At 37.2% G+C, this 11,945-nt stretch overlaps 1 protein-coding gene across 1 annotated transcript in view; it reads left to right on the forward strand.

The window, feature by feature from the left end:
* The first annotated feature begins 5,095 nt into the window (after positions 1-5,095).
* The window catches only part of SLAIN2 (SLAIN motif family, member 2), a 23,459-nt gene continuing 16,609 nt past the window's right edge, over positions 5,096-11,945 (forward strand). The window contains exons 1-3 of the mRNA XM_010285327.1: positions 5,096-5,241; positions 10,108-10,272; positions 11,707-11,868. Coding sequence (XP_010283629.1) covers positions 5,100-5,241; positions 10,108-10,272; positions 11,707-11,868 — 469 coding nt within the window. The 5' untranslated portion in view covers positions 5,096-5,099. The remainder of the gene's footprint in view (positions 5,242-10,107; positions 10,273-11,706; positions 11,869-11,945) is intronic.

An 11,945-nucleotide genomic window follows, 5' to 3' on the forward strand; every position in this document is an offset into this window, starting at 1 on the left:
GGTGGCAGATTAAATGTCACTCTGATTTAAAGTTGGGGTTTTTTAACCAAATTCAGATAACATCTTCTCAAACTAGGAAGATAATGCGGAAAAGAAGCATGTGGGAGAACTAAAGATTACAGAAGTTACCAGTTTATCAAGTGGTAACATCAAATAATATTTCATTTGACTAATGTCTTTAAGATATCCATGCTTGCTGTGAAACAGATTTTTGAGGACTAGAGGAAAAATCCAGAAGAATAACTTTTTTCCAGTTCTAACTTCTTGTGTGAAATTTATGACTTTTAAACATACTTGATATGTGGACACCATGAAAGCTTTGATACGAATTTCCTTTATTGTCTTAATGGTATTCCTGAATTTTACTCCATAATCACGCCTTGTTTAGGCATGATGCACATTTATACTTCTTGTAGGTGTTGATAGAGCTCTCAAGCCTAGTCATTAAGCAGAATTTTATTTTGGAACACAATTTAACAGAGCTTCTCAAATTTTCTCTATTCCATGTAAGTATCAACAATACCACGTTAGTTCATATGTGCTCTAACATATTCCTTCTGAAAAGCCTCTCAAACAGTGGACAGTTTGTGTCACAGTTCTAGGGAAGCTACATGATGGTGTTAGAGGGGTCTTCCAAGCTTTTGCAGGCCCCATTTCCCATTCTACAACATCCCTTTCAGACAGCAACATGTTCTTTTGAGATGAGGAAATGAATAATGGCTATAATTTCCAGCAACCAGCTAGGGCACAGCTAACTATCTTTAATTGTTGGTGACAGGAAGGTAAGTTGTGTTCCCAATTGCAGTTTGCAACCTCTCTGAATAATGTCAATTCTACTTGAAAATTGCATCGTTTAGTTAAGACGTGCTGCTTTAATGTGGAGGGTTAATGAGATTGTCAAAGCATTTTTGTAGTATTCATATCCTTATTTTTGAGAGACCTTGAGTTTGCTGTAGCTCATGCATCTCTCAGAACTAGAAGCATTCGGTTAAGTACACCAACAAACTGGTAATTACAGGCTGAGTGATGTGTCTCGGTCAGTTACAACTACAGGATAGGAATTTTGCTGGGGTGGGGGAGGAAGAAAGAGGAAATCTGTGGGCCAGATATGTGCAGGGGTGTTACTTAGGTTTTGGATTTTTTTTCTCTCTACAAACAGAGATTCTCTTCAGATCCTTAGCTGTGGCTGTTTATTCAAAATACATCTTAAAATTTAGCTTACATAAATTGCTCCAGATGGGATCTCCTGAAAGTTTTGGGTTGATCTAAAAGAGTTTAGATTGACACTGTGTTCTAAATTGTCTATTTCCAAGGCTGTCCAGCATTACTGTCTCCTGATGTATTTTTTACAGTAGCTTTTGCTTGTGGGATTTCCCTCCGTATTTTAGGGGAATTTCTTAATGATCTGACTTTAGATTTGTATTTTTCCTTCATATCTTCCCTTCAGGTCGCTTCCTCGATTCTGCTTTTTTCTGCATTGCTTTGTCTGCTGTCTGGTTTCATTGCCTGTATTGTATCTGCCAGTTTTCCCCTAAAGTGAATGTGGCTAAAATAAATGAGCTTTAACTCAAGTTCCTTCCACTTGCCATCTTCTTTCTAATTCAGATCTGTGACTTCATGTTCATCTGCATGTTTTTCCTTCCACTCTTGCACTGGAGCAGTAGAAGGATTTTGGCACAAAGACTCCTCCTGATTAGAATCTCGGCTTCTGATTTCATGCCTGTGGCAACTAGCCTCTTGTATTTTAATGCACTGGGAGGTGTTCCTCAGGTGAGGTAATTGCTATGCAGATATTCCATTCCTACCTGAATGTCGTGTCCTGTTTCTTCAAAGCCTTTTCTGACTCAGCTGTGTCCCAGTGCAACATGCTATGGCTTGCCTCATGTCATAGGAGCTTGTAGTGACTGTAGTCTTTCTGCAAAAGCTCTGCCCTTTTTGTGCTGTGTCTTCCTGGAACTAATCAGTAGAGCCTCTGGCTGCTTTAAACTTCACATTGGCGCTGCTGTGGCATAGCTGACTAGTGACAGCTGAAGGAATATTACTGTGTGCAGCAGAATCATAGTGTCTGGGCTGCTTAATGTTTCAAAATAGATTGAAGCTCCTGGGCTGCTTTTTTTTTATACTGTTTTCTTGTACTTGACCTTGCGTCACTGAATTGTAGAGGTTCTTTTGTCTCCTTTGGAGAAATTGGAGTGTAGTTTTCTGGTGTGGTAATGTTTGTAGTATGGGTGGTAAACTATAGGCTGTCAGCTTCCTCAGTCATATTCAACTTCCTGTTTTGAGAAAGTGATTCAGTAGTGTTCAAAGATGTATGAAGTCATACTTGCAATGTTCAATCCTAAAGTTGCTGTGCTGCCAGTCAGTGTTGTTGCATTGCTGTAGAATGCATTAACAGGTACAAGTGGGAATGAATCCCTTCTGGAAAGCCCTTCAGCTCAGGAGGACCTGTATCTTTTGGGTCAAACAGTAGTTTGACAAAGAAGATCACTTAGCTATATGAAGTTATTAGTACACACTTCATAGTCTCCTTTCTGTTCTTTTTCCCTTCCTCCTGTTGGGAAGAGAGGAAGAATTGGTCTTATTTTTTTAATCCAAATTGGGCAAAGCAAGTAGAATTATGTCAGTTTCAAAACTTGAGATTGGCTGTTCTTTGTGAGATGGAGAATTAAGATCGCTGCTTCATAATAATGAGACTTTGTAGTTGTATGATGTGCAAGAAACTGTCCCGAAAGAGTCATTGTGTACTGCATTGATGCACAAGTGCTAGTGGAAGTGCATGAAATGCATACATTCTAAAGTTCTGCCCCTTCTTGAAATGTAGGTGTGAAACTAAGACTGTTAAAGGAAAAACAGTTGGCTGGAAAGGGGTAGGACAATCTGCAATATATGTAAGGTTAGGAAAGGAGGTGGAAAAATGGGAGCTGTGTGAGCCTGGATTGCTTCAGTAAATAAACTACTTGTGAAACAAATGCAACAACTGGAAACTGCAGAAAAGAATGTGTTGGAACTTAAAATAACAGGTGCCATGTTGATTAGTCTTGTAGAGTTGTTCAAGATATCCCTTTTGTGTGTCTTTCAAAGAGGATATACACTTTAATTTCTTGCCCGTTATGCGGGGTATTACTGTAAACACTTCAAAAGTGCATGGAATTTCTCAAACACAGCAAGGCATGTCAGCTCTCCAGAGGGCTAGGTGTGAGTCTAGCCTGTACAGCACAAAAGCTGGCTTTGTTGCCTTTGACACTTCGTGGCATGTGAACATACCTTAGGACAGAAAAGAGTACAGGCAAATAAATGCTAAAAAGATAGTAAATTCAAAGTGTTGGAGAGCTACTAGATGTTGAACATTGCTTTTAACTATATGCAGATAGTTGCAGAAAGTACAGCAATTTGTGTAGCTGTTTACATAGAACTGTAAAAATTGAATTATTCTTGTGCTTTCCAAGGATCTTTGGGGCTATAAATGTGATGAGCTCTTAGCTTTTCTTGTTGGCTGAGTGCTTGTGAAGATTGTAAGGATTTCTAAAAAATCAATTTTAATGACCAGCACAATACTGCCCAGAGCATAAGCCACGTGGACTATAGTGTGTGGCAATGGCAATTTGCATTGTTGCAAACGGCTTCATTTTTTGTTTGAAAACATGGCAGCTAATAAAAATCCTCTCTCCTGCATTTGCAAACATAGCTTTTTAATTTCAGTGTTTATGAGGGAAGAGTGTTTCAGAGCATGCTCTAAACAAAGTGATCAGTGTTTTGGGTGAGATATTTGTGGTGGTTTTATAAGCATGCTTCTGGGGAAGCTTTTGTAAGAAGTGACCTTAAGGGTGGTAATTAAAACAGCTTTAAAAGATATTTTTATAAAACAAACTGAGTTCAAGTTCTAGAATTACAGAAGAAGGATCTGCTAATAATTTCTTAATAGAGCTGTGGGAAATAACTTCTGTGTTGCTGATGTCATTGGCATAAAGGAAACAACTTTTGCTGTTTTGTATGGAAGCATGACTGATTAGGTCTGTCAGATGTTCCTAAGTTACAGCGTATAGCATACAACCCTATTTACTTGGAGTTTGAAGCCTGTCATTACTCCTAGAAGAAACACTCATTTAACCATTTCTGCATATGCATAAGCTCTAGTTTGAGCTGTAGATCTTGCAGTTCACTGTTGTCTTTTGCTGAAGCATGTTTCCAGATTTCGTTCTAGACCAAAGTTAAGGCTTAAATACCCCTGTTTTGAGTGTGTGATTCATTATGACTTTTCCTTTAATCTGTTTGAGGGAAGATAAATTTTCAGCTAAATTTCTAGAGCCTTTAAACTGGAATACTTCTTTCTTTGGTCATGGAATGCTGACGTTAAAATAAATGAATGGAGGTGCTGACGGGCAAAGGCCCTTATGTCCTGAAGAACAATATCGTCTCATTGTTTCTCTCTACTCTATGTGTGTTATCTCTTGTTCCTTGTTTTTAATGCTTGACTGTATACCCCTTAAGACAGAGATAGTCCCTTTGTTCTGTGTCCAAAGGAAAACTAAAGGATCAGGTGCTAGGATACAGGTTATAAATAAAAATAAAATGTTTGTTGTTCAAGGATACCGAAATAGTACACGTGTTCTGTGCACTTCGCTATTCCTTGGCTATTAAGATGCTTATCACTTGCTACATCTTTGTGTTTAGGAAAACAACAGTTGCATATTACATAGTGCTTTATTTCCTTCGTTCAGGTGAATGTTACTTAAATCTGAGATTAATCCCAATTTGTACATTTATGTGACATAGTGAAATTGTCCATATACCTAATGTGTCTGAAAAATGAAGACATTTTTGTTTCTGGCATATCAGTCAGCACGTGCCAGTGTAGCAATATAGGCATCGCTTCTTGCTGGAAGTACTTGGGTAGCTACATGTTTATCAGTATTATACTATATCCAAAACAGCTAATTTAAAGGTAAAACTTGTGCTTTCATTATAGTTTGGGATTGTGGTGTAGATATAGTATAAAAATAGAAATAGCATAGTACGTGGTATTTTGTTACGTGCCTGATCTTATGCTCATTTTGTCTGTCTTAATGGATTATTTTTTCTTCCTCGTTTTCAGGTTATACATGTCCCCAAAGAAGAAACTGACTCCAGTGCAAAAATGTGTCAGTCCATTAGTTTGGTGCAGGCAGGTATTGGATTACCCAAGTCCTGATATTGAATGTGCTAAAAAGTCGCTCATCCACAGGCTGGAACAGACAATGTCAGGTGAGTTCCTGCATACTAACGGCACTGGGTTGTACATACTTATTATGGAACAGAGTCAGAATTAGCCAATAGATAGTCGTGAGAGAAGAGGGCGAGATCCAGCAGTTACTTCTGTCTAAAGTTTTAATGATGGTTTGCAAACAGTAATTCATTCTACTAATTTTCTAGACTGTATGAATAAAATGAAAGGAAGCATTAGACGATGAGTTATGATCTCTGAGTTTTATACTACTGCATAGTTACAATTTGGTCAGAAGTTTTCAGAAAGACACAATGTCCTTAATTCGGAGGCTTTCTTGTCTTAGTTTAATACAGGCTTCTGTTTTAAAATATCATAACTGTTAGGTGCTTGTCAGTGTGTTAACACAGAACTTAGTTTTCTGCTAGATGAGCTATTTTATTTTGTCTAAGGAAATTAAAGTTTAAGTTCTTGAATACTTTGGGCAGGAAATACTGATTTCTTTTCCTCCCATCCCCAGTAACTTAAGATCTTGTCACAGTTAGATTAAAAACTCCAGAGTTCATGAATCTTCCTTGACACAAATTAGTTGGTTATATTCAAAACTGGAGAAGGAATAAGCATTTGGCCCTGTGAGGATGAAAGCCTGCATTCTCCATCCTTTTATGCCCAGCCTTTTTGTCAAACCAGCAGCAAAATGCTGAAGGTCTGATTGGAATTCTGTCTTGGTTTCTTGATTTATTTTAATTTCTTTTAGAGACTATTTTTAATCTCTTTTTTAAAAAGTTATACCGAGACATAATTTTCTTGCTATTAATATCTTTTCTCTCCCTGTATTTCCATCTTTTTGCAATCTTGTGCTACATGTGATCTATCTTTTTTTTTAACTGTTATCTTCAGGAATTAGCAGAATGGCTGGACTTGAGCTAAGAATATGTGAACACACGGTTCCGGGAGTGTTCCCAACTACCAGTTCATTTACACGGTTATATATAAACTTTGTGCTGAGTTTATTTGACGATCACTTTTTTTCCCCTCCTTGGATTCTTTTCTGGAGCAATTCAGTCTTTATTCTGGTTTGTACTAAAATTGTTCTTAATAAAATTTGAAAACATTGCTGGTAGATCACGTGAAAAGTCCATTTCTTATTCTTATGAAAATCATGGGCATAATGGTGAAAGAGCCTTCAGTATGAGTCACCTTTGTTCTTTATGTGTATGCTGCCTTGACAAATGTCTATTAACAGTTTTCCTGAACAGTTACCATGATACATAGCTTGCTACAGGCAAAGACTGAAATTCTAACCAGTGAAAAGTACCCAAATCACAGGGATTTATGAAGAATGATACAAGTCTGGGACTTTGAATACTACTGAGTATTTAGGACTGGATAGTTGTTATGTTAAGCATGAACAATTCTGTTCATGGTTTAGCTTTTTTTAAGAACTGAGTAGAAAGCTCCCAGAAGTACCACAAATTCTGTTACCCTTAGGATAGCCTTAAAAATTCAGTCATAGTTGAAGCAGAGTGGCAAGAAGCTTCCCTATGAAATAGACAAACTCGAAAGTTTGATCCTTCACATGAAGTGTCTAGGCAACTTTACCTCTTACTGCAACTCATCTATACTACTAATAAGGGAAAATATTAGTGGTAGAAAAGATGGGCACTAATACTGCTGGTTGGAGCAGGTTGCATGGAAAATGAATTTGTAACAAAAAATAAAATTGTCCTTTAGAACAACCAACCAACTTAGAGATACCGGGTAGCAGGAAGCTCTGCTGGAGAAGGCAAGTAGTGCTGCTTGTAACCTTGTGTGTTTCCCACCCCACAACTTCTGGAATATCTTGTGACTTGTATTTTACACAGCACTTGTATGTCATGGACCTGTCAGTTAAACTGAACAAGTAACTAGTAAAAGATTATCGGTTTCAGTTCCAGTCTCTATGGATAAGGTTTTTCATACTACTGTTACTTTCAGTCCTGAATCCTTGTTGATGTTTCTTTTGCCTTGACTATTTTCTCTTTGTCAGTTCCTGTTGTTACGTCTTTCTAATTTAATATATTTTTGCTGTTTCTTAGTCTCAAATGTGCTCTTGTATTCCACATTTTCCTCTTCTTTCTTATAAAGTAACTTTTCCATTGCGTGATGGTAAAGGAGGGAGGAGTGGCTTTCTGCTCCATGCTACCGTGGGCATATACTGAGAACACAGGATGCATAGTGCCTTCTCACTAGTTAGTTTAGATTTACAATTGCAGAGCGAGTCCTGCTCAGTGCTGGAAGCATGTTCAGACTAGAGGGAACCTTGGGTCTATGATTCTATAATACTGGTGCAAAGACATCTCATAGCCATGCCTCAAGTCCCTGGTGAAAAGTGCAAGAGTGCATTTTGTGTTGCCTGGCTTCCACCACACGGTGGTCTAAAATCAAGAAAGCAACTGCAGGAACAGAGAAGTACTAGGTGGAAGAATTTCTGGAAGAGATGCTTTTAAGATATAGTTTCACAGAATTAGAAAAGAGTAACTTTGGTCATACTGCAATTTTTACTGAGGCAGCATTTTTATTTAAATAGTTGAAATAAATGCATGATCAGTGTGGCTGTATGTATAAAAAATGTGATATTTTCTATGGTGAGTTTGACTTTTCAGTTAAGCATTAAACTTGTTTAAAACCAACCATTATTTAGCTAGCTTTGGTCTCAGTGATAGACTTCGCTAATGACTGGATTGAATTACTACTGGGACTGCTAAAATTTATTGCTTAATCGTAACAAAAATAATTATAAGGTCTCTAGTATTTGGAAAAATTAGACCCGATTCATACAGTAGACCTGAACCACATAAGCGTGAGTTTTCTGCACTCAAATTTTTCTATTCTTATTTTCTAGAGCAAGAGACAGATTCAGGATTTAATTAACTAAATGTTGACTGAAATAAATTAGATGCTGCATACTGTTTCTGAATGTTAGAAAAGAAAACTTACATTAAAATAAAATGTTGATCATTAACCTACCCCTCTGGTGTTTTGAAAGCTCATGTGTAATCTTTTTATAAGCTACTGTTTCACCTAATATAGCATCATTTTAATGTTAAAATGAGTTATCTGTTTTACTAATGTTGTCTGACACTCCTAATAAAGACCATATCTCTAGTTGTTGTAAAAATAGTAATGTCTTCATAAGTTACAGAAATCCCCGTTGGAAAAACTTCAGGAATTCTAGGCCAGAAAAATGGTTTGAATCCACCTTTTTTCTGGCGAGCAATGCAGTGCTGAGGAAGGTTCTTCTGTTCACATTAGCTAGGATGAGTGAAAACTGCTGTAGCCTATAAAGTTTCATCACGTACCAGAGCATACTTTTTGTATGTAACAAAAGTATGCTTTCTTTCCTCTAAAGAAATCTGTATGTGATCAAATATTTTGTATCATTATGGATATATACAAAGAGCCTGTTTTGAAGGTTATACAGTAGTACAATTGTTTTCTAATTTGTGGTTAATATTTTAAAATACTTCTCTGTGTAATAAGTACAAAATGACAGTCTGTTGCGCAGACTTACATTTTAGGGTTTTTTTACTGTCATTTTCAGCAAGACTTGAAAAGTAAATTTTTTTGCCATGAGAACAAAGATTCAGTTGGAATAGATGCTTTGGGATTCCTATGTGAATGCCAGAAGAACTTGCTGTCAAAGGAGTTGTCTCATCAGAGTCAACCAGAATATAACCAGCTTGTAATTACTGGTTTTGTTAAGTGAGCTTTGTAATAAAATGGAGGCTTCCCTTTTGACACTCTCAATATAAACTGGAGGTACCTCAAGAATACATCCTAGAATTCATTGAATTCACTAGTTGCTGAAATTAGTGTATATCATTTAAGGCTTGCAGTGAAAGCTGGAATATAACCTTTCCATCCGCTCTCTATAACTGTGTCTACACTCCAATTAAAACATGAATAGTATTGATTGGTTTAGACTCCAGAGAGGATCTTTACATGAGGTGTGATTTAAGGAGTCTGCTGCAAAGTCAGCTTTAATTTCTGCTGCTTTTGCCTCTGTGCTGCTTTCTGCCATCCATTTGGTTGGATGGTATGTTTTTTTGGGCACTACTAAAAACTAATTCACTGATGCAGTTAAAATACTCTAGATGTTTTTAACCTAAACCCACTTTAGTAGCCTGGATTATAGTGCAGCCCCACCATTGCTTGTACTGAACAATTGAGGAGGCAGTGACCAAGAGCAAAGTGGAGTGGGAGGAGGAGCTGAAGCAGACTTCGCTGCTGAAAGCAGCATTTCATGCAGCTGCAGTCTCTTTTAGTTTCTTGTAACGTCAAACAAAAAAAAAGTCTTACACTGAATAAAAGGATTTTTAGTAAACAAATTAATGCCAAGTTGTCTGGCACAGTAGAATAAAGTTTAATTCATCTCTTTTTTCCTTAACTACTATCAGTAGCCTAATTCTTGTCAGTTTATAGTATATATGTATAGTTTCAATATTGTCATGCCTTAAAGAGAGTTTAGTTTCTAGCAGCTAGGTGAGCTGCAACTTAACCTAATCTAGATTTATATATCATAAAGTTTAGATCTCTAGCTTTCAGTTTAATGTTTTGCAGTTTAGTTTGTTCTTTGTTAAAATCCAGTTCTGTTTGGCATAAAATACTTTAAGCCATGAAGGAACTGGTTTTACCAAAAGTGACCAAATTTTCTTTGGTTCCCACTTCCTCCATTGAAGTTCCATTTTCTATTACGTTAAAATAAAATGTAAATTTCTGAACACAATAGTCATTTAAGTAACTATGCAAATCATACACCTGGCAACTAGGGGAATTGCAGTATCATACCGAAAACGTTAACTAGTATTGTATTCATTTTTCACTGGTTCGATCAGTGTAATTTGTCACTTTCCTCTTTCATACAGCTCTCAAGAGACAGAGTCTGTACAGCAGCCCTTTCACTGCAGTCAGTTACGCAAGCTCCTATAGTCCAAATACTAGTAGCCCCTACAGCAGTGGTTTCAATTCTCCTTCATCAACACCAGTGAAATCTGCTTTAGTGAAGCAGCTCATACCTCCTGGTACCTCAGGTAAGCGTGTGCGAGTGTCTGGTCTCTACCTTTTCCCTTCCTCTTCTTCCTTTCAAAAGCACATGCTCAAATAGATTATGTTTGCATTGAACTAGAGGAAGGAAGACAGCAAAAACCTATCAGTCTTTTGTAGGATGTTTGCATCATGCAGTATTAAAGCTTTTTAGGAAAGGCTGTTTTACAGACTTTCTGGCATGAGATATATTTAAAATGTTTTTCTGAGTGTCCGTGTCCCTAAGATCACTGATGCATATTAGCAGTTAGACCAAAACAAGTAGCATTAGTTCTGTGGAGTCCCAGCATAGGCAAGTGGCTTCTAGAATGGGCCCTGCAATTGACTGGGTTGTAAGTTGCATAGTAGGTGTTTAAAGGTTAGGTGTTGGTAGTTGTTAAGTCTGCAACTGATCTATTACTTACATTGCATACCAGATGTTTCAGTTAGTATCCATCCTCTGAGAGGTGAACAATATAATCTAAGGAAGAAGCATGTATTTTAATTAAAGGTATTCCTTGAGGCTTTGCAGTCATCAATGTAAAGACTAACTTCTGGCAATGTTTTCTGCCTTTACTCTGCCCCATAGACACTTCCTATGCATCAGAAAAATTGATGCCTGGAACATATCTCTACTCTGAACTCAGAATGTTGGCTTATTATATATACTTTAATTCACGTTAGCTTGCAGGTTAAAAAACATTGCATTGACAATCCAGCTATCTGTAGTTCACTGTGGACTTGTAGAGAGAAGCCTGAACTGCAGTTTATTCACCAGAGCCGTTACCCAGGTTTTGTTTTAATCTACGTAGCTCTGCTCTGCATTGTGCGCTACAATACTGTGTCTGCCTGCAGGGCAGAGAGATGAAATGTAACTGGCAATGGGGTGTCAGCCAGAAGGCAGCAAATGGGAATCCGGTTTGTTATAGTTTAGCAAAGGTGTGTACATAGAACAGGTAGTATTTTCAGATAAACTGTATTTTAAGCATTCCAAACTGAATCAGTATTCATTGGATCAGCAAGTCCTTACTGTCAAGAAAGATACAGTCAAACTTACATCTTTATAAGGTAGCATGCAGAGATGAGAATGAAAGCACAAATGGAACAGGTATGCAGTTGCTCTTTCTGTATGAGCTGTGCAAACTTCATAGCAGTTGAAACTCAGTACGGGTAGACCAGATTATATGTCATTAATTTGCTTTGCCACTATTATGATGATTTTATAAAGTTGCTCATTTTTAGAAGGTAATGGCTAAGCTCTGCTTGTGTAAATTATATTTTCAGGCTAGGATCACAATCAAAAAAATCAAATGTTTCAAATGGTCTGTCAGACTCAATGTCTCAGTCATAATGTGTTTTCAGATTGATGGTTCTTTTACTAGGAAAGGAACTACAGCTTGCCTTTTTTTAACACTTGCTGTTACTTTATTTTCTTTCTATAGGTCATCCTAAAAGTTCAGCAGATAGAAATCCTCCTCTAAGTCCACAGTCCTCTCTGGACAGTGAATTAAGCGCATCAGAGATGGATGAAGACTCTATTGGGTCTAATTACAAGCTAAATGATGTTACAGATGTGCAAATTTTAGCACGAATGCAGGAAGAAAGTAAGTATTTTCCATCCTGAAAACTAAGTGGAGTCGTTGATCTTTTTATTGAATAACTGCAGTAGCACTTGATTAGC

Source organism: Phaethon lepturus, unplaced genomic scaffold (genome assembly GCF_000687285.1).
Source record: "Phaethon lepturus isolate BGI_N335 unplaced genomic scaffold, ASM68728v1 scaffold40730, whole genome shotgun sequence".
In the NCBI taxonomy this organism is placed as follows: domain Eukaryota; kingdom Metazoa; phylum Chordata; class Aves; order Phaethontiformes; family Phaethontidae; genus Phaethon; species Phaethon lepturus.